Source organism: Arvicola amphibius, chromosome 2 (genome assembly GCF_903992535.2).
Source record: "Arvicola amphibius chromosome 2, mArvAmp1.2, whole genome shotgun sequence".
Lineage (NCBI taxonomy): Eukaryota > Metazoa > Chordata > Mammalia > Rodentia > Cricetidae > Arvicola > Arvicola amphibius.
The window spans coordinates 27,201,370-27,223,299 of NC_052048.2; the positions used below are offsets into that span (position 1 = coordinate 27,201,370).

General features: G+C 40.4%; 1 protein-coding gene across 5 annotated transcripts in view; it reads right to left on the minus strand.

The window, feature by feature from the left end:
• Positions 1 to 21,930, minus strand: part of LOC119807744 (cat eye syndrome critical region protein 2 homolog) — a 103,496-nt gene that overhangs the window by 14,404 nt on the left and 67,162 nt on the right. For 4 of the 5 annotated variants that reach the window (XM_038319852.1, XM_038319851.1, XM_038319850.1 and 1 more), the window contains exons 4-10: positions 20,529 to 20,668; positions 19,361 to 19,465; positions 17,335 to 17,384; positions 16,189 to 16,358; positions 10,127 to 10,210; positions 2,248 to 2,401; positions 805 to 934 (exon numbers count right to left, since the gene is read on the minus strand). In XM_038319852.1, the coding sequence (XP_038175780.1) occupies positions 805 to 934; positions 2,248 to 2,401; positions 10,127 to 10,210; positions 16,189 to 16,358; positions 17,335 to 17,384; positions 19,361 to 19,465; positions 20,529 to 20,668 (833 nt within the window). The remainder of the gene's footprint in view (positions 1 to 804; positions 935 to 2,247; positions 2,402 to 10,126; positions 10,211 to 16,188; positions 16,359 to 17,334; positions 17,385 to 19,360; positions 19,466 to 20,528; positions 20,669 to 21,930) is intronic. The other variant, XM_038319853.1, reaches the window with a different exon arrangement.

Consider the following 21,930-nt stretch of genomic DNA (forward strand, 5'->3'; position numbering starts at 1 on the left):
CAAGAAATAAACGATATATTAATTTTATAAAACTAAGAATTTTATTTTGTTTTGAGATAAGGTTTCTCTGTGTCTACGTGAGTGTAGGTATACTCAGAGGTCAGAACCCCCTGGAGCTAAAGGTCACTTCAGTGACCCTGAAAGATAGCAAGTGAGTCATTTCCAGAAATGACTTAAAAATTACACAATTACTTAATTACTTACTTAAAAATTACACAATTTTATTGTATGTGTGCACCTCATGAGTGCATCATAGTCCATATGTGTGGGGGTCAGAGGACAATTTGCCATCTCTCCCTCCACTATGTGGATCCCAGGGATCCAACTCAGGTCATCACGCTAAGCAGCAAATGCTTTCAGAAAGAAGTACTTGATGGAGAAGGATCATCTGTCTATGTGTTACTCTCATTGCTTAATTAATAAAGAAACTGCTTGGTCTGATAGGTTAGAACATAGGTGGGTGGAGTAGACAGAACAGAATGCTGGGAAGAAGGGAAGTGAGTCAGTCGCCATGAAGCCAGCTACCAGGTCAGACATGCTGAATATTTCCCGGTAAGCCACCACCTTGTGGTACTACACAGATTATTAGAAATGGGTTAAGCAAGATGTGAGAGTTAGCCAGTAAGAGGCTAGAGCTAATGGGCCAGGCAGTGCATAAATGAATACAATTTGTGTGTTGTTATTTCGGGTGTAAAGCTAGCTGTGTGGGATCCGGGCGGGATGAAAAGCAGGCCTGCTCGCCTCATCACTACAAGTACTTGCTGGTGTGGCCAGCTGCTACTATTGCTACTACTAAATACTCACAGGTCCTTGGTCTTCTTCTCTTCCCTCATAGGAGAATTCGGGTCCAAATGGGAAAGTTCTGGGGGTAGCTCCTTGCCTTGAGCCAACAGCCATGCCCGCTCCTCCCTGAGCTTTCTTCTCTTAGCTCGATCTACACCCAAGACACAAACACAGACCAAGTGAACATCTGCACTTGCTGTTCTGCTGGCCTTCTGTGAGCCCACCATCAGTTACACACACAGTAACCTCATTCATTTTATTCAAGTGCCATACCAGAGTTTGTGTTGATCCCAGTTAAATGTCACTTTAATCATTAAACTCTTTTTGCTCTTGCTCTCTCTCTCTTTTTTTGGAGACAGGGTTTCATGTACCAGGTTAGCCTCAACCTTACTATATAGCCAAGACATGAACTCTTGATTTTCCTACCTGATCCTTCCAAGTGCTAGGATCACATGAATCCATGTTCTTTTTCTGACCACAAAATACTCCTAATTGTATAGATTTGTTTATAATTTCCACAAAAAAAAAAAAATAATCTCTTCTGTTCATTACCATTAACCTAGATCAGTAACTGGAACAGAATGGACGCATAAAAAATGCCACTCTGAAGAAACATCTCAGCTGGATGTGGTTATTCAGACCTCTAATCAGAGTGTATAGGAGGCTGAGTAGGGTTATCAAAAATTCTAGGTCAATCTGGGTCACATAATGAGACCATGTCAGAGGAGGGAGGGAAGGAGGAAGGAAAAGGGAGAGACAGATCATAGGAAGAGATCATAGGAGAGAGAAAGGGAAAAGGAAACACAGAGAGAAAATCATTGGTATACATTAAAAAAGGTTCAGTTGATAAATACTGTCTATTAAGGGAACTAAAGTTGTTATTAATAGCATCATTCCATTCCGATGGGCCATATGAGAGAAAATCTGGGACAGAGTTGTAGTTCAGTTGACAGATTGCTTGCCTGGCATGTAGACAAGTCCTGGGCACACATCACCACATCATCTGGAAGTGGTGCTGCCCATCTGTAATTTTAGCACTTGGGAAGTAAAGGCAGAAAAGTTGTTCAACATGAGTTCAGTGTCAGCTTGAGCTACATGCAACCCTGTAGCTCAACAAAATAAAACAAAACCTCCAAACAAACAAACATAAACCATTTTTAGGCACATACCATTGCACCTGTGAAAGCAATTGCCAATGTCTTAGTACCTGTTTAAAATTATATAGAGAGATGTGTGGGACACAGTAGAAATCTAAATAAAAAGCAAGGTACTAAAAAGGATACTGAGAATGACAAGGGGGTTTGAACAGAATGTAAAGGGAGCAAGACTAAATTCAGTTGAGTAAACATAACAGAAGACAGTTTACAAGACATTTAAAAAGAAATGTCCAGAAGCATCTGAGATAAAGGATGAGCTGGCCTTGGCTATCAAGTGGGTTGTTCTCACTCTTGAGCCCCTACACACCTTCCACTGCCTTGACCTTCTCCTCCAATTCCCGCTTTCTCTCCTCTTTCAACATTTGCTCCTGCTCCTTCTTCTGCACTGCCAGTAGGAGCTGTCGTTCTTCCTCTTCCTCCTTGCGCTTCTGTTTTTCTATCTTGGTGAGCATGGGAGTCTCCTGTTAGGAGCCAACAAGTGCAAAGAGGTCAGCGGAAAATACAGAGCTGTTCTTCCTTGAGTCAAGAGCTAGTTTACTGGAGTCAGCAGATACCAGTGTCACAGGATTGGACCATAAATACAGACTTCTTTTATTATATGTGATGTGTTATCAATGTACAAAACACATAAATATTAAAACATAATAGAAGGTACAAACCAGAACCATAGCACTGACGATTATGAGTTTGAAGCTACTGAGTCCAGGCTACAAAAAGACCCCTTCTCCTCAGGAGGCAGAGGCAGAGGCAGGGGCAGAGGCAGGCAGATCTCTGAGTTCAAGAGGACACAAGGAGGGACAGGGAGCGGACATAAGAACCTTCTACGGCCAATTCTTTCAAGTTTTATACTGTGGAAGATTCACAAGTGGTTTCTGCACAGGGGAACAAAGATGAATGCAGATGGCTATTTATACATTTAACACTGCTTTTGATTAAATTCTTTATTCATTTTCCTTCTTTTGTGGTTCCAAAAACTAGTTTAAATATTTACATTTACTTTATTTTGTGTGTTATGTCTATGTGAGTGTTTGCCTGTATGCAAGAGAGACCTCAGAGACTTTGGAGCCTTTCCTAGAACTAGCTTGTGTAGACCAGCCTGGCCTTGAACTCACAGAGATCTGCCTTCTCTGCCTCCCAAGTGTTGGGATTAAAGGCCTGAGCCACCACTGCCCTGAACTGGGATCTTACAGTAGAGCAGGAAATGCTCTAACTACTGAGCCATCTCTCTGGCTCCCTTGAAAAGATTTAGATTCACACTAGATTCAGAATTTGGACAAGGCTTTGTCTAGGGAGTGAGTAGACTTTTCGATTGCTTAAAATTGAGTTTCATACAGTCTAGGATGATGGCCCAGAACTCCTGGTCTTCCTGCCACTACCTCCCAAGTGTTAATAGCATGTCACCACACTTGGCTTGAGGTCCTATCATCTAGCTATCTATTATTCATTGTGTGTGTGAAGGTACCCTTGTGCCATAGTGAGGATGTGATATGAAAACTTATAGCAGTTGATTATCTCCCTCAACCTTATGGATCTCAGGGATTGAAATCAGTTCGTGGTGGCAAATGCCTTTACTCAATGAACCATCTTGTGAGTCCAGTGTCATTTTATAACTTAAATTCTTTTAGCCTTACTTCAAGGCCAACTTGGACTACATTAACAAGATCTGGGCTCAAAAAGCCAAAGTCAAACCAAATCAAAAAACAAGACTTTCCGTCCCCACGACAAGAGTTCACAAGGTGGAAATCTGGTCCACACAACACTCAACTGATAAAGAATAAATGAAGTGTTCTAGAATCTTTTCAAAAAATAATAGTAGGCAACTTGTCTACTGAGTGCTGGCAAGGGCAAGTCTTTGAATATTGAATCTCTGGTCACTGCCTCCTACATAAATAACTGTCAATCAGTGTGTGAGTTAGTTTTCTGCTAGTGTGACAGAAGCCAGTCATTTGGGAAGTGAGGTGCTTACTTACTTAAGAGACTGTCCCCACCACATGGTCTGTAGGCAAGTCTATGGACTGTTTTCTTGATTAATAATTGGTGTAGGAGGGACCAGCTCATTGTGAGCTGTACCACCCCTGGGATGGTGATCCTAGGTTGTATAAGAAAACAAGTTGATGGTAGCGGCAGTTACATGCACTCAGGAGACAGAGGCAGGCGAATCTCTGATCTCAAGGCCAGCCTGTTCTATAGAGTGAGTTCCAGGACAGCCAGGGCCACACAGAGAAACCTTGTTTAAAAAAACAAAAACAAGCTAAATGGGTCATGGGAAGCAAGCCAGTAAGCAGCACTTTTCCGTGGCCTCTATTTCAGTTCCTGCCTAGAGTTCCTGGTTTTCTTTATGATAGACTATAGGTTACAAGTAAGAAATTATACAATGACCCTCTCTCCGAATTGCTTTTGGCCATGATGTTTATCCCAGCAATAGAAAGCTAACTAGAACAGCCAGGCACCTTTCCTGAATCCCACCAGTAACCCCTACATTGCCAGCCTACTTCCTTGGTTCTTATTTTAACTTCCTGGTAACGTCACCCAGCTGACAACATGATTGACCACCAATCACCTTACCTTTAAGACAATGCTGTATGTTAAGACATCCGTGAATAACTACCCATGGCTAGAAAGGGAGGAAAACAGAGCCTGATTCAAAGATACTATTTCATTCAAAACGAACAGTTGCTTGCTTATTATATGCAAGGTAACCCCCAGCATCACATAAAGTGGTCCCAGTGGTGCAGATCTATAACCCCAGCACTCTGGAGGTAGAAGTAAGGCTTCAAGGTCATCCTCACGTACACAGTTTGAGACCAGTCTGAGCTGCATGAGATCCTATCAATGAATAAATGTTCTTGCTACAAAGCCTGACAACCTGAGTTCAATCCAGAAAGCCCACACAGTAGAAAGAGAAATGGACTCCCGTAAGCTGTTCTCTGACTTCTCATCAGTACTGTGGCACATGAACGCCTCTACCCCCAAACACAATAAAAAAAAACTAAAAAAAAATTATTTCTATTAATAAAAAAAAGAGGAATAGTAAGTCACTAAAGATTGGATCTAACAGACAAACACAGAAACTGCCAAATCTCCTTTCTCCACTTCCAAAATGGTGGGATTAGGCCAGCTGAGTTAGGGAGTGGGGGATAGGTAGTGCTAAGTAAAGTGAATTGATACCATCTTCAAACCCAAATTTGGAAGTTCTCCAAATCTTTTTTGACAAATGAGAATCACACCTGCCTTTGCTTGCTTGCTTTTGCCTGTGTCTTCGAGTTATAATCTCCCCCCCTTCTAATTTTGATCAGAGTTTCACAGCGTAGCCCTGGCTAACCTGGGACTCACCTTGTAGATTATGGCATCCTAACCTTCAATGAGCATCCTGCTTCTGCCTCTGATGTCAGGATTAGAAGATAAACCACGCCTAACAGAGTTCTACATCTATTTTTAATTCCCTTTGTTCTCAGATCACTTTATCTGGAATCACTTCCACACGTAGCACTTCCACGATGGGTGAAAACCCATCTTTGCCTCACATTTTCCTAGGCCTGTTTCCTCATGTGAATCTCTCCAGCTAATTCACAGATGTGACATCTGAAAAACACATCTAGGGGCAGGGGCGGGGGTCCATGCTCTGCAAGAAAAGTCTGTCTGCAAATCTCTGTGCTTGTTTTCAGAATGCTTCCATTTTGAAGCAAAACATGTGCTAATGAGACAACCTAAGCAAAGGATTTACTTTTTCTTTCTTCCTGTTAGGACTCGTGAATGTTTGCTGACATGTATGTGTATGCACCTCATGCCTGTAAGACAGGACATCATATTCCTCCAGAACTAGAACTGATACGTGGGTGCTGGAAGCCAAAATCAGGTCCTTTAAAATCCAAATTCTCTGGAAGAACAGTCAGTTCTCTTAACTGCTGAGGACTCACTTCTGTTTGAACTATTAAAGAAGCCATGGCTGGCAAGATGTTTCATCAGGTACTGTTAAGTCTGATGGAAACAAACAGATCAAAGTTAAATGAAAAAAAAAAAGCAGATACAACAAGCAAAAAGAACTCCAAATACCAGCCATCATGTGTATGTGTGAATTTCATATTGTCTTTCCTATGAAAAGATTTATTTGAAACAAGATTCTCACTATGGCTGACGTGGAACTCTCTATGTAGCCCAGACTGACTTCAACTTCATAGATATCTGCCTCCTAGGTGCTGGGATTATTAAAAGGTTTGTCAACATGCTTGATTAAAAAGATTTTATTTATGTGTATGTGTCTCTGTATAGGTATGCATATATACATGCAGGTGACCATGGAAGCCAGAGAGGACATCAGATTCCCTTGAGTTGGATAGGTTGGTTTTGAGCCACCCAATGTGGGCTCTGGGAACCAAACTCCAATCTTAGCCATACAGCCATCTCTCCAATGTTCAGACTGTCTCACACTGCAAATATTTCTCCTGTAAAAGAGGTCAGCTGGGGGCTGGAGAGATGGCTCAGAGGTTAAGAGCACTGGCTGCTCTTCCAGAGGTCCTGAGTTCAATTCCCAGCAACCACATGGTGGCTCGCAACCATCTGTACTGAGATCTGGCGCCCTCCTCTGGTGTGCGAGCATACATCGAGGCAGAATGTTGTATACATAATAAATAAATAAATCTTAAAAAAAAAAAAGAGGTCAGCTGGGTGTGCTAGCACATAAGTGGATTAACATCAGGAGGCTGAGGCAGGAAAATCATTGGATGTTCAAGTCCACCCTGGGCTGTATTTTGAGTTCCAGAATAAACAGAGAAAAGTTGTGTCAGCTGCAAATACTATAGTGGTTGGTATTTAAATGCCTTACTGGTAGAGACCTACCAGAATCATGAAGGCATCTTAATAATATGCTAAAAAGGAACCACTGTGAAATCCTCCAAAGGATTAACTAGAAGCTCTAGCTGAGGCACTGCCCAAGTTCTGTACCCCAAGACAAGGGTCCAAATTCACTTATCCTTGCCACCAGGAACACACTTGAGACCACACCATCACAAACTGCTCCCTAGACACCCACAAAGGCCTGGAGCCGGAGTGTGGCTGTCTCCCTTCTCTAAACCTAAGCACCTCCTATATCAGCGAGGTATTTTCTTCTTTTTTTCAAAACAGGGTTTCTCTGTGTAACAATCTTAAAACTATCTGTGGTAGACCAGGCTGGCTTTTAATTCAGAGATCTGCCTGCCTATGCCTCCCAAGTACTAGGATTAAAGGTGTATGCCGCCATTGCCCAACTTTGTTTCTGCATTGATCTTATGTAGCCCAGGAAAGACAAAGAGTCAGTCACCAGCCAGATGTAGAGGAAGCAAAATAATGCCTCAATAAGAAAAGGTACCAAGCCATATGGCTAAACATAGACAAGAATTATGCGTTAATTTAAGTTGTAAAAGCTAATTAATAATAAGCCTGAGCTAACAGGCCAAACAGTTTACAATTAATATAAGAGTCTCTGTTTCGCCGGGCAGTGGTGGCGCACGCCTTTAATCCCAGCACTCAGGAGGCAGAGGCAGGCGGATCTCTGTGAGTTCGAGACCAGCCTGGTCTAAAAGAGCTAGTTCCAGGACAGGCTCTAAAGCTGCAGAGAAACCCTGTCTCGGAAAAAAAAAAAAAGTCTCTGTTTCGTTGGGACTGAATAGCTTTAGGACAGAAACTTCTGTCTACAAAGGCCAATTGACAAAAATAACTCAGCAGCCCTAATCCTGGCTTATCAGGGTCTCTGAACTGGTATTTTCCACAGAAACCACAACTAAGACTCTTTGAGATTAACACTGGGTGGTTGGTGCCTGCATAGACAAAAAGCATTAAAAGACAAAGGACTTTCTGCTATGGAAACAAGTCACTTTACCTAGATAGCAGGTGTCACAACACAAACTACACAGGGTAGTATTCTTTACTTCACACTAAGCAACAGAATTAAAAACCACCCCTATAAAGAGGGTGGCCAAAAGTTAGATGTCTTTTTGCAGTCACAAAGAAGGTTTACTGGAGTTCAGACTGCCAGGTAATTGGAGGTATGAATTAGGGCATGGAGGAATCTCTGAAACAGGTTCAAGGCAATAAAGTAGTAGAGAGAACCTACAAGGTAGGAGATGAGAGCTACTCAGAACCAAACTGGGAACTAGCAACAAAAGGCAACTCCCAAGCTAAGGACCATCATGGAGGAGGTTGCAAGCCAGTAACTACAGAATTGTGAATTAGAAAGTATGTGATGGTTAAAAAGGAGCCAAATGTGGTGGTGTGCACCTCTTAGCACTCAGGTGTTTAAGGCAAAGATGTGAGTCTGAACAAGTTTGGTCTGCATAAGCAATAGTTTGCTTCAAACAAATAAAGAGTTCTAAAAAAATTAATGAATGTTCCTTCATCATTTATGTGAGAGAGGGAGAGTTGAGAGAATCTCACTCCAAGTTGACCTTAAATTTATGATCATCCTGAACTTGCTTTCCTTAGCAGAAGGACTATAGGCTTATGCTATTATGTTTTGCCTAAATAAAAAAGCCAATAAAAATGTGCAAAGAGCACAAGATCCCTGCTATAGCACCATGTTAACATTTTCGTTTAAGAGTCACAAAAATGGGGGCTGGAGAGATGGCTCAGTGGTTAAGAGCATTGCCTGCTCTTCCAAAGGTCCTGAGTTCAATTCCCAGCAACCACATGGTGGCTCACAACCATCTGTAATGACATCTGGTGCCCTCTTCTGGCCTGCAAACATACACACAGACAGAATATTGTATACACAACAAATAAATATTTTTTAAAAAAAGAGTCACAAAAATGTAACTGCAAGGCAAAAAAATGCCCCACTTCACAAGCTAGTGTAAGACACAGTGACAGCAAACAACTGTGACCTGAGGTCAAGCTTTGTGTGACTACTAACCTCACTCCCACTGCAATGGCACACAGTGACAAGACAGAGATAAACAGAGGAGTGAGAATATGACAGCAGCCTCTGAGAAGACAAAGAAGACCAGCAACATTCTATAAAAGCCTTTTGGACAGAAGCAGCGGGCCTCCTGCCACCTTCCTGGAGCAGAGATAGGTAAAGAGAAACAGTTTTCCTAAGCCTTCCCCTCTCTCATGGCACTCTCCTACTTACACTGTGCTCACACACGCATACTCACCAGCCAGCTCAGTGAATAAAAAGTACACTTGTCATTGCCCACAGTTCAGCTCTAGCTCAAACCACAGCATCTAATGTGTGCTACACAGTCAAAACCACAAACAAACCTGGAAAAACCTTCGTAGTTTTTAATGTAGTTGTTGCCCCCAACTTTTGTTCCCACCTACTGCAGGCTCTCCTCCAGTGACAGAATGTCCTGCCCTGCATTTTAGGAGACAAAGTGACCAACTAGACTCTGGGCAAGCACTTCCCTCCAAAGCAGCTGATCTTGCCTGAGCCAGCTGCACCTAACAACAGCTTCATTTTTCCTTCCTACTGCTCAAGTGTGAGAGCTGGGAGACTGCAGAAATTAGCTGCCTACATTTTCCCACAATATATTACAATATGCCAGCAACATCCAAATACACATGGATCTTTGACCATACTACTCCATTTTCTGCCTTGGAACATTTGTTTATATTGCTCCTGTTGTGAGGAAAGTCCTGGGCTTCATTCAGTTCCACATCACTGCCCATCCATCGTAATTCTAGCCATCCCACACTCGAAGGCCAAATGTCCCTGTCTGCCTAAATGGCCCTTTATTTGCCTGGATTAAGTTTTTTTCCATCTTTGCACTCATGAACTTCTTGTACCTATCACAGAATTTATTCACGTCTATGTTAGATTGAATATGTGCCTGTCACCCAGGAATGTCTTAAGAAAAAAGAATGTCACCCATTCTTCTATTTCTCTATTTTCTTTTCCCAGAAAAGCTCTATACATACAAGAATCTTTCTTGAAGCGAGGCAGTGGTAGCACACGACTTTAATCCCAGTACTAAGGAGATAGAGGGATGCAGAGATCTCTTAAGAGTTCAAGGAGAGCCTGTTTACAGAGTGAGTTCCAGGACAGCCAAGGAGAAACCTTGTCTCAAAACAAAATAACAACAACAAAAATCTTCAATGAACATTTGAGATTAAGATTTTTTTAAGGGCGAGGGATAATAAGTACGGACAAAGGTATGTGAAATGAAATGGAACTACCCTCTTCAATACACTGTTTCACTCTCAGACACACTCACCTCTAGTTTGATGGATTTGATGGACAGGTGGTCAGACATAAACCTATGTTGCAACTCTGGCTTTGTGCGTTGTGGACGTTTTCCCTACAGTTAGAAGTAAGGAAAAGAAAGGAAAAGATAGATTAGGGCGTTCTCAGCTACTGCTGCTGCCGCTGCCATAGCCACCAGCAGAATGGCCGCTGAGGCACTCCAGTAACTAATTTATCTAATGGGGGTCAAAGGTGTCTATCTTTTAGGATGATAAGGAAAAACAACAATTCACCTGGATAAGGTATTGAGTATATTATCTTAACAAGTAACCATTCAAAAAGCCACTGACAAGCAAGTATTTCCTAACCTCAGCATGGATTCTGAATTTCAGGCCAGCCTGGGTACAAAACCGCACACTGTCTCAAAAAAAAAAAATCCCAAACATCATCACCAATAACCCCCCCAAAACAAATAAAAACAAAAAAACTCTTCAAACAACAAAGAGAAAACTGTATTTTATCACATTCACCTAAGTGAATGGTTCTGAAAGAGGCTCCAGGAGCAACTAAAATCAGATGGTTCTTTAAAAGGCAGGCCAGAGATGGCATACTCAGAGGCTATAGGTACCTGCTATTAAGCCTGACTATCTAAGTTTGATCCTTGAGATGCATATAGTGCACTGTGGAACACACACAAACAAAATAAAACACAATAAAACCTTTAACGTAAGTTCTAGATATTCATTTGTGTGTGTGTGTGTGTGTGTGTGTGTGTGTGTGTGTCTGTGTGTTAGAGATGTGGATAGAAGACAGCAAACCTCTTACCAATAACAAGGACTGGTTCAGATAGTTTAGACACAATACACACAATACAAATGAAGCTTTTCTTTTGGGAATAAGCAGTTCCCAGAGGAAAACACAATCACAAGTACCAAAGATATGAATCTTTATCCTCTTCAAGTACTTCTCTGAAGCTCCATAGGCATTCCTCACCAAGCATCTCCTCTTTAAAGCTCACAATTCTAGTAGGAGATATTTCTTACATTAACGATACGACCCCAGAACAGCAATGTTTCTTCCAAAGGAAATCTTGCCAATTTACCATGCAAATAGCCCAAGAAACCAAAACCAGTTTCGCTCCAGTTTTGTCACATTAGATCAAAGAGGGATAAGCCATTCTTGATACAGAGGGTGACCACTGATTCCTGCAGATATTACTATCAGCTTTCCTGATTCAAGTGTATGAAAAGAAATCTGACTACCTTCTGCCTCCCAAATGCTACGTGTTAAGATAAAACTTGTGTATCACCACAACCATCTACTATCAGCTTTTGTGTAGACAATGTACATACACTTAAATCTTAAGTTCCTAATGTTTATAAGCCACCATCCACCGGTAGTCTACACCTATTTCTATTTTGGTTCTTTAAAGTGAATATGTATCAAATGTTTAATTGAACTAAATTAAAAAAAAACTGGGGGTGAGGGTGCACGACAAACAGAACATTAGAAAAACTAGACAATTTTAGTCAATGTCAGGAATCAGGATACATCCCTGGCCTAGCCATGAAGCTGGATAATTACCCAGCAACACTATAGAAGGTAAGTATTAGTAGTTACATTTTTGCAAGACAAAAATAATTTACAATTCTATAAAATCTATGTCTCAATAGTTGTTTATAGGTTAACATGTAAATCTAATCCTTCAAATTAAAATTAAATGATGGTATGAATTCTGCATGTTCTTCAAGGTAATCTTTAACTATTAGGTTACTGACCATGTGCTTTATTAACAATTTGATTGTGTTTGTGTAAAATTCTATTATAGCATAATATTTCCAAGCAGAAGTTTTTTGTTTTATTTTGTTCTTTGACACAGGGTTCCTCTGTGTAACAAACAGCCTTGATGGTCCCAGAACTCAATCTATAGGCCAGGCTGGTCTACGGAATGAGTTCCAGGAAAGCCAGGGCTGCTGTTACACAGAGAAACTCTGTCTTAAAAAACCAAAAACAACAACAACAAAAGGAATAGCAAACGCTATTAACCACCGAGACCTCTCTCCAGTCCCTCTCCACAAACTATTAAAGTTTACTATCCCATCCCCTAAGATTTATCAAATCTTTTAACTCTCTACCTGGATTTGTTAGGAAATACAAATGTTGTGTGCAAGAAAGCACACACCTTTGAGTTTCAGGCCAGTCAAGGATACATAAAAAGACCCATTCTCAAAAAACAAAACAAAACAAAACAAAAAACCCCCCAAATCTCCAAAAACCAAAAGTTAAGATTTAGCTTCCAACAACCTATTATAAACAATGGCAGGAATGAATGGATTCTTTTGTTTAATTCCTATAAAAGTTTCTGTGTAAAGATAGTAGTTTACTTTGCTATCAGAACACTAAAATTGCAATGTAGAGATAGCATGCACCTACTACAGGTTCACCAGATCACAGTAGTTAAATAAAAAAATTGAAGAGCCAGTTCTTTCATAAGACTACCACTCAGGATTTAACATGTCCTTTACACATTGTTTAAGTTGTAAATTTGTATCATGTTCTTTAGTAATGATAAATCTTTTAATTTTCACATATGACAAATACTTTTTCACTGTTATCTTTGGACTAGGATGGGATGTGGTAAATTAATAGCCAGATTATTGTTGAAGCATTCAGCTTTAATTGTCCCATAGCTCACTAACTCTAGGGGGACCTTACCAGGAGAATTGTCTTTGACTTGTTCATAAATACCTCCTAAACTTTCATCTGGTCCTCGAGTTCTGACTAATTTTCAGCAAATGTAATCTCTCAAACACACTTGAGAATCAAAAGCGCTGTTGAGTTAAGCCCCATTCAACATTTTCCTTTAAAAAAACTTGGCTGGCATCTTGCTGTGTAGATTAGGTTGTCCATGACTTCTGAAATCCTGCCCGACAAGCAAGTGCTAGAATTAGTTGAATTCTGAAGAAAGAAGTTTTATTTTAAGATGACTATCTTAAGTGTATGAGATTGTGCACATCCGTGCAGAGGTCAGAGGATGACTTTCAAGAGTTATTTTTTCTCCTTCCACAGTGGGTTCCAAGATTTGAATTACTAGGTTAGTGTAGTAAGTGTTTTTATCCACTGAGCTATCTAAATAGGCCAATAAATTAAAAATTTTGACATTACATCTTACTACTTATTGTACATGCATGTGTGCCATGTGATGATGAAAACCAGGCTTAGTGCATTCAACTTTAATCCTGCCATACAATAGGCATAGGCAGGACAATCTCTTTGAGGCCAGACTGTCTACATAGTGAATTCCAGGCCAGGCAGGATTACATAACAAGACTATCTCAAACAAAATCCCCTAAACAGGGGTTAGAGATGGCTCAGCACTTAAAAGCACTGGCTATTCACTCTTCCAGCCGACCCAGGTTCAATTCCTAGCACTCACACTATAGCTGTAGGGAACCCAACACCCTCTTTTAACTGCCATGGGCACTACACACACATGACGCGCAAGCATACATACAGACAAAAACATCTACTCTCACATAATAGATAGAATTATGCAGAAGGTTAATTGAGGTTGTGACTCTCTGGTAATATAGCTCTTGAAAGAAAGAGCAGTATGGACTTTTTAAAAATTTATTTATATGTATACAGTGTTCTGGACACCAGATTTCATTTTAGATGGGTGTGAGCCATCATGCAGTTCAGCATTGCTAGGGAGTAAGGAGGTACATTCTTATCCCCCACCCCCCACGTTGTAACTTTGGCCTTTTTTGCTTTGTTTTTGCTTCTCTGTGTAGCCTTGGCTGTCCTGAAGTTCTATAGCCCAGGCTGGTCTTGAACTCCCAAGAGATCTGTCTGCCTCTGCCTCCTGAGTGCAGGGCCTTGGTTGGCCTGAAGACTCACTTTATAGACCAGAATAGGATAAAAGGCACAAGCCCAGAAAACACTGCAGAAGAGGGGGCAGAAAGATTTTAAGCCAGAGGATCAGGGCTATGGCTATGCCTCTGCCTTTACTAGGAGACACAGCCTCACAGCAAACTCCCTGATGCCCTTTTCTAGCATTGTGTACATAAAGATATAGTACCACATACATAAAATTAAAATCTTAAAAATTTTAAAAAATGAAAATACATTCATACTAACAGTTTTGTGATTTTTTTGATATAGAGTATGTACAATTCTAAGATTACTGATAAACTTGCTAGTACTATAAATGGATTTATTTTCAGTGACTTTTAGAAAATTTTTTTGGGACATGTTTCTCTGTATAGTTATGGAACTCACTCTGTAGAACAGGCTGGCTTTGAACTCACAGAAGATCCACCTGCCTCTGTCTCCCAAGTGCTGGGACTAGAAGTGTGTGTAGCCACCAACTGGCTATTTCAAATATATTAATCCAGACAGGCTGTAAACCTGCAGGATAGCAGGTATAATTTTAAAGGATCTGAAGGGTGGGAATGTATTGTCTAGAATGGTTAGCAGTGGATTTTGATAACTAACCTAGCCAGCTAAAACTGGCAGGAAGTCCTACTTAACATGCATTTTGACCCTATTTGCATTTTATAGTCTTTTTATTCTTGTTTGTTAGAGACTGAGGATACAGCTCAGTGAGGAAAATACTTGCCTAGTATGCTTAGTTACTAGGATTTTCCCCCATTTTGAAAAAAAAAATTTGTTGCTGTTATATTATACTGTAGGAGGTCTTCCAAATTAGCATTATTAACATTACAGTCTAGGTTTACCTTAGGCTTGATGGATCTTAATATATTTTTCTTTTGATATGGAGGTAGCTCTCATATGCCAATATTAAGAAGCTGACATGGGGACTACTGAAAAACACTGTTTCATTATATCAGGAATGGGGAACGAAGTCTAAGCACTGAAAAGGAGTGAACACAAAGCCCCACTTCTAATGTGGGAGTCCCCTGTGTATGCAGCAAATATATCTTATTATCACTGGCTAATAAAGACACTATTTTGGCCAATGGCAAGTCAGAATAGAACTAGGTGGGAAACTGAGAGGTGGTGCCATATGCAGCTGCCGGAGGAGAAAAACACAAGCCACCATAAACCACAAGGCTCATGGTAAAATATAAAATAATAGAAATGGGTTAATTTAAGATCTAAGAGCTAGCTAGCAATATGCTTAAGTGATTGGCCAAGCTGTGTTGTAATAATACAGTTTACGTGTAATTATTTTATGTCTGGGCAGCAGGGAATTAACAAGCAGTCTCTGCCTACACACTCTTAACCAAGACACTATTGGCAACTAATACCTGCTGGAGAGGGGGAGGGAAGTGATCAGTTTTTACCGACTGGGTGTCCCTAGGTATATCAATCCCTACCTGAAGAGCCATAGGCAGTTAATGGTTGCTGGAGGAGTCATATTCAATAGCAGTGTAGTTGCTATTGCTCAATTAAATAAACGTTCACCGGAGTAACTCTAATTAAGGCTAGCGTCAAACTCAAGATCCCCCTGCTTACCCTCTTGAGCACTAAGGCGGCGAAGTGTCACAGAACTACTTCAAGAAGGACTTAAAAACAAAATGTGTGTGGGGGAGGGGAATGCAGGTGCCCATGGAGTTCAGGAGGTGCTGGATCCTGAGGAGCTGGAGTAACATATAGGCAGCTCTGAGTCACCTAACATGGTGATGGGAAGTGAACTTGAGCTTTCTACAAGAGCAGCATGCACTTTTAACCCCTGAGCCATCTCTTCTACCTGAAGTGAGGTTTTTGAACAACATCCACAGGGGGAAGAAGGGACAGAAAAATGTTTGAAAATGCCATGTATAAGGAATGTGTGTGTAGATCGAAATACATAGTCATAAAGTTATGCCTTAAAATTATCATTTTTGTTGGGAACAGGGGAGAGCCAAATCAGATCCCATTTCCTGGTGCTACTTATAGAGAAATGTAAAGCTGGTCCCAGTCTAGAGGTCATTCTAAGTCCTAGTGGGTGATAGGCGTGGGACTCCAAAGATAAGGAAAACATCATAAACAACCTTCAGGATAAGGACAGCAAGGAGGTGAATGAGCTGCAATATTAACATCAGTTCTACCAGGAATAGTGAGACCCAATAAGCAGGGAGGTTCTACCTTCTGTGCAATCATGTTGCAGATTTCAGGCAGGAAGTCCTCACTGAGGAGCTTGTAGAGTTGCCGCTCTCGGAGAGAGGTCCTCTCTCGGAAGCTCTCAGTGACCTGTCTCCATTCTTCTTCTGTTTGACAGAGGAGCCACCAGGTACCTTGGCCTGGCCCTCGGGACCCTGCAAAGAAAAATGAATGGGACCTCAATATGTTGCCCATGAAAGTATGGAACTCCAGAGATAAGTGCACCTCCTGCTTCAGCCCACAACCATTGGGATTATGGGCACTTTACACAATGTCTGCATGATAATCTACCCCCCATTTTTAAATAGTCTCGTTATAGACTAGCCTAAAATTCAGAGATCACCTATCTCTGCTTCCAAAGTGCTAGGATTGTGTATGCTTTTAATTTTCCTATTACCGTAATTTTTTGTAACTAGACAAATACCTGCAAAAACAAAACTATATTGTGATTTAAAGAAAAATTAACATTCTAGAAATGTTTTTAAATGTATTATTTTTCTAGAAAAAATGGTTTGGAAACTGAGGCTGTAGAAATGTATTCCTTATCTCATTTATGACACTGCAAACTGGTTATTTCCCTCCAAATTTAAAAAATTTGGATCACATAATTAAAATCTCATCAGAGTTCAGGAATGGTGCATTCCTTTAACTCCAGCACTCGGGAGGCAGAGGCAGGAGGATCTTTGTGAGTTCAAGGTCAGCCTGGTCTATAGTTCCAGGATAGCCAGGGCCACACATAGAGAAAGCCTGTCTTGGAAAACCAAAAATAAAAAAAGAAAAATCTAATTATGTATGTATGTATGTATGTAGGTATGTAGGTAGGTATGTATGTGTATATATGTATGCAGGCAACATGCATACAATACTTTCCTGGTCACTGATATTAAAAGGCCACTCTCCAGGAAGGTACTTTGTCCATCCATGTTTTTGTCTTTAGTATACTGTGCCAGGTAACAGAACGAAACTAGTTCTGATCTGAGATGGAGGATAGGGAAAAAATGAAATAGGGAGCAAAAAAAAAAAAAAAAAATTGGTGACTGCTGTAATCATCCTAACTACTGAATGATTAGAAAAGTGTTATCGCTGTATATGTTTAGGAATTCTATTGACAGCAACAAAGATCATTATTACCATTTCTTGTCAGTAGGTCAGATGCCAACGCGTTTTCTTCCTGCTTTTCACTGAAACACAGGAAAACGAAAAAGTAATTAAAACAGACACTGACATGCCCAAATTGTTTGGAATTTCTTGCAGTTATGGATCCAGTTAGCACAATAGTGGCTGGGGATGGGGTGAGCTGACTGATTCTAATGAGAAATAAAAGTAGAATGCAGGGTGTGCTTGCTATAGAAAACAGAAGTGCTGAAACCCGAGTATCAAGATTATGGCATCAGTCCCAAGGAAGAAATGGTGCTGTCGAAATTCTCTGACGCATGGTATACTAAGGAGGACATGTTGTTAACTTACCCTTATCTAAGGATGATGCAAGAAAATGGGCTAAAAAGTTGAATTTCCTCTGCTCAAGGTCTGTCACTTACCAGCAGAGGGTAGCACGAGCCCACGTGTACCAATGAAATGGTTCTAAGTTTCCAACAATAAAGTAGGTACACAACTGTTTTCTGTATATACAAGAGCATGTGGACTTCTCAGGAAACCCAAAAACAGATTCTGAATATATACATCACAAGTGACTACAGGACATTTTCCACAAAATCACTAAGCAAGAAATAGGCAGTTGTAATCTACTTAAATTAACTGATCTACTTATTAACCGTGAGATTTCTTAAGAATCCTTTCCATAACCAATCTCTTTACCAAACCCTTGCTATGTAGTTCAAACTAGCTTGGAACTAAGGATCCTCCTGCCTTAGCCTAGGAATATTTCTTTGTTGTTAGGGGGGGGAGAAAATTTAAAAATAAAAATAAGTAAATCACTGAAAATGCCATTGCCACTGCAAACCTATCTAAATTAAGTAGAATATTTACTTTAATGAGAAGAGGGTATTATGTTACTAGAAATGTTAAGGGCCCAAGTCTGATCCTCAGTACCTACATTACTTTTTTAAAAAGCAAAGCTTGTGTGCTGGCTAGTTTTAAGTCAACACACACCAGGGAACCTCAATTACGAAAATGCCACCATAGGATCCAGCTTTATAGCATTTTCTCAATTAGTGATCAGTGGAAGAGGGTGGTGCCATCCCTGGGGTGGAGGTCCTGGATTCTAGAACAAAGCAGGCTAAGCAAGCCAGTAAGCAGCAACTCTACTTGTTCTCTGCCTCCGGGTTTCTGACCTGTTTAAGTTCCTGTTCAATGACAGACTAGAAAGTATAAGCTGAATAAACCCTATTGCTCCCAACTTGCTTTGGGGGTAGTGTCACATCACAGCAACAGAAATCCTAAGACAGCCAGCATGTAATCCCAGTGCTAGCAAAGTAAGCCATAATCAAAGAAGAAACCAACATCAAGCTCTGGCCTCCATGTTTGCACAACTCCCTCCACATACTCAGAAACAAAGGTAATGATATAAAAAAGCAGTGATATATGAAGTTTCCCAGATGCAAATGATGTATTTTTCTTTCCTAAAATTAAATATAGAATTAAAGATTAAAAAAAATTTAAATTTTATCTTTTCTTCATTGTACTTGTTCAGATAACTTAATTACTAAAGTGAAAGAATTAAGCCCTAATCCAAGAATGATATATAACAACCCTACTAAAAGTTTAACTAGTCAATGTTTCGTGGGAGTAAGCTAGGAAAAGGAACTCCTTGTGAATTCTATCACTGTACTATATCCATAGCCTAAAATAATCATGCAATTAAACTGCCCCACTTTCTTGTGGTATAACAACAAATTTTAAAATGTACGTTAAAATGCAGCCTTCATTTTCTTGTACTGCCATGTGCTGTCCTGTTCAGTTTAATCCTCACTAAATGAGCAGTTATCATCCAATACAATAAGAGGCTCAGGGAGGCAGGTAACGTGATAGATGTCACACAGACAGGGTTGCTTGACAATTTCATGGACTCTGGCTCAGGTCTCTCTAAGCAATGATCTATGTATGCCCTGTTCATGCACAAGTAAAGACAGAGTGTGAGGTGAAATTAAGGTTCCTTCCAGCATGAGAGCTGTCAACACAGATCGATGAGATTTCTTACCTTGATATAATTTCCTCTTGTACTTTTTTTCGTTTTGGAGGTCTTCCTCTTCTTTTGCCTGTTTTTCCAGGAACATTCGAGACATTTTTTTGTCTTTCACTTTCCCTAAGAAACAATATCGTTAAATAGAAATGTTCTAGCATATTATTAACAACTAATATAATTTTAGCATTTATTAGTAATTACAGTATTCTCTACCACAAGGTTACGAAAATGGATTGTGCAAAATAGCAGAAACAAAGAACAGACAGCTTGATTTTTCTTACACAGGGTTAACAAAATGTGAAATCATATAAAACTGACATTCTATTAAAATGTAACATCTAACCCCTTGCTAAGAGCAAGCACTGCTCATAGCAGTAAGAAAGTCTCAATAAAATCAGAGCTTAGCATCATTCTAGACCCCATGATAAAGAGAACAAATGATGGTGGACCGTGAAGTTCCTAAGGCAGATTATCAATCCTAATAGTAAAAAGGAATACTCAAAGCCTGCAGTATTAAACAGTCTGTGGAACTGTATAGGTACTTATTGGGAATCTTTTATGTATACCTATAGTGGGACATTTGTTTAACTACGAAAAGACGTGTTTCTGTTTTACCTTACCGGACTAAGGTACCCGACTAGTCTAATAAAAAGCTGGATAGCCAACAGTGAGTGGGGAGGTACAGGCAGAGTTCTGGGCAGGGAGAGAGTAAGTAGGAGGAGGAATTTATGCTCAGCAGACAGGGAGAAGGCAGGAAAAGTATGACATACATAATGAAAGAAAGGTATAAAGCCCCAACACAAAGCATAGATGAATAGAAACAGATTAAATTAAAAGAGCTAGTGGGACATAAGCTAAGACCAAGCATCTTTATTTGGGAGCTGGTTGGCAGCCAAAACAAAATGCCAAATTCCAAGTATTGCATTAGAAAAAACAAGTGCTATATAATTCTGATACATTAACTTTCACAGTCCCCAACCCCCAGACAGAGACACAGGGATTCTCTATGTAACAGCTCTGGCTATCCTCAAACTCACACTGTAGACCAGGGTTATCCTCAAACTCAGATATCTGCCTGCCTCTGCCTTGCAAGTGCTCAGATTAAAGGCATGTGCCACCATACCTGGCCTTTTTCATAGCATTCTAGAGCAGTTCTCACAGCCCTTATGTTAGAGACAAGTACCTGCTCAAGGAGAGTTCTCCATTGGACCTTCCTTGTACTGGGTCTTCTTTGTACATTCGTGTCCCATAAAAGTACCAGTAGAGTGCACCTGAATTGTCTTCACCCAGAGGCTCCACTCGGAGACTATCCGCATCCAGACCCTGGGCAGAACAGGAAAATAGATTTGTAAAAATAAAGAACATAAAACAGGAGAAAAACTAAAATGACAATTCAAAATTGACACTCAGAGGCACCTCATATTTTAAAATCCTAATACGCTGTACACAATTTTCTAATAGGATAGATGAAATACAGACAGACTAGGAGGGTACCTTCTTTGATAAACAAGTTGAGGAAATTCTAGGCACTCCCTATAACCAACCATGGCTCCCATGCACAAAAATAGGAATCAAAAAGATTTGTACAACTCTTTGGCTTAGAGTTGCTATTTTATGTGTACACATGTAAAAGGACGGACTGTCATACTAAATATAATCAGATCACTCAAGACAGTTCTTACTCAAAGACCTCACTCTTTACTTTCAACAATCCTCCTGCCTCAGCCTCCCCAATGCTGGTATTACAGAGGCTCAACAGGAGTTAAGTTCCTACCATATTTATATGTATACTTCTAATCAGATGTTCTGATGGCTTTGCTTTATGTGGTTTTGCACTATACGAAATGCTAAAAAATAAAAAAACACATGTATCTGTGTGTGCCACATATGTGCAGGTAGCCATGGAGGACAAAGAGAATTCCCTGAAGCTGAAATTTCAGGCAATGGTGAGCTCTTCCTCTGGAAGAGTGGTGAGAGCTTTTAACCTCTGAGACATCTCTCTACACAACAAAACACCTTCTGAATTATGGCTGAGACAAAGGAAAGCAATTTCCAATGAATTACAGGGAATGATCTGTACTGGTCTTCCCACTGTTAATATTAATTGCTCAGCAGGGACTTCACTAAGTTATATGACTTTTATGTGTCTGTGCACAGAGCTTAACTGAGAACTGCTATATTTAATCAAGTGACTGAGTAGGATTGGAAATTGCCCTCCCAAGCCTTGGTGGAACAGTTTCAGGAGGCAGAGTCAGGCAGATCTCTGAGTTCTGGGCCTACCTGGTCTTCAAAGCAGTTCCAGGACAGCCAGGGCTGTTACACAGAGAAACCCTGTCTCAAAAAAACTGTGTGTGTGTGTGTGGGGGGGGGGGGGGGGGGAGAGGGTTAGCTTCAAGTCTCTGGAACTTGACTGTTAATTACAGAAAAAAAATCAGTGGCAAATTCATTCCTGTTTTGTGTGAAGACAAGACTACAAGTAGGCTTCCCGTGTAAGCTAAGGCTCAGGGAATGAAAAGAAACAAATTTAAAGTTGTCTGTCTGTATGGCTCGCATTCCTTTGGGCACATGGGCATGAATGTCTATAC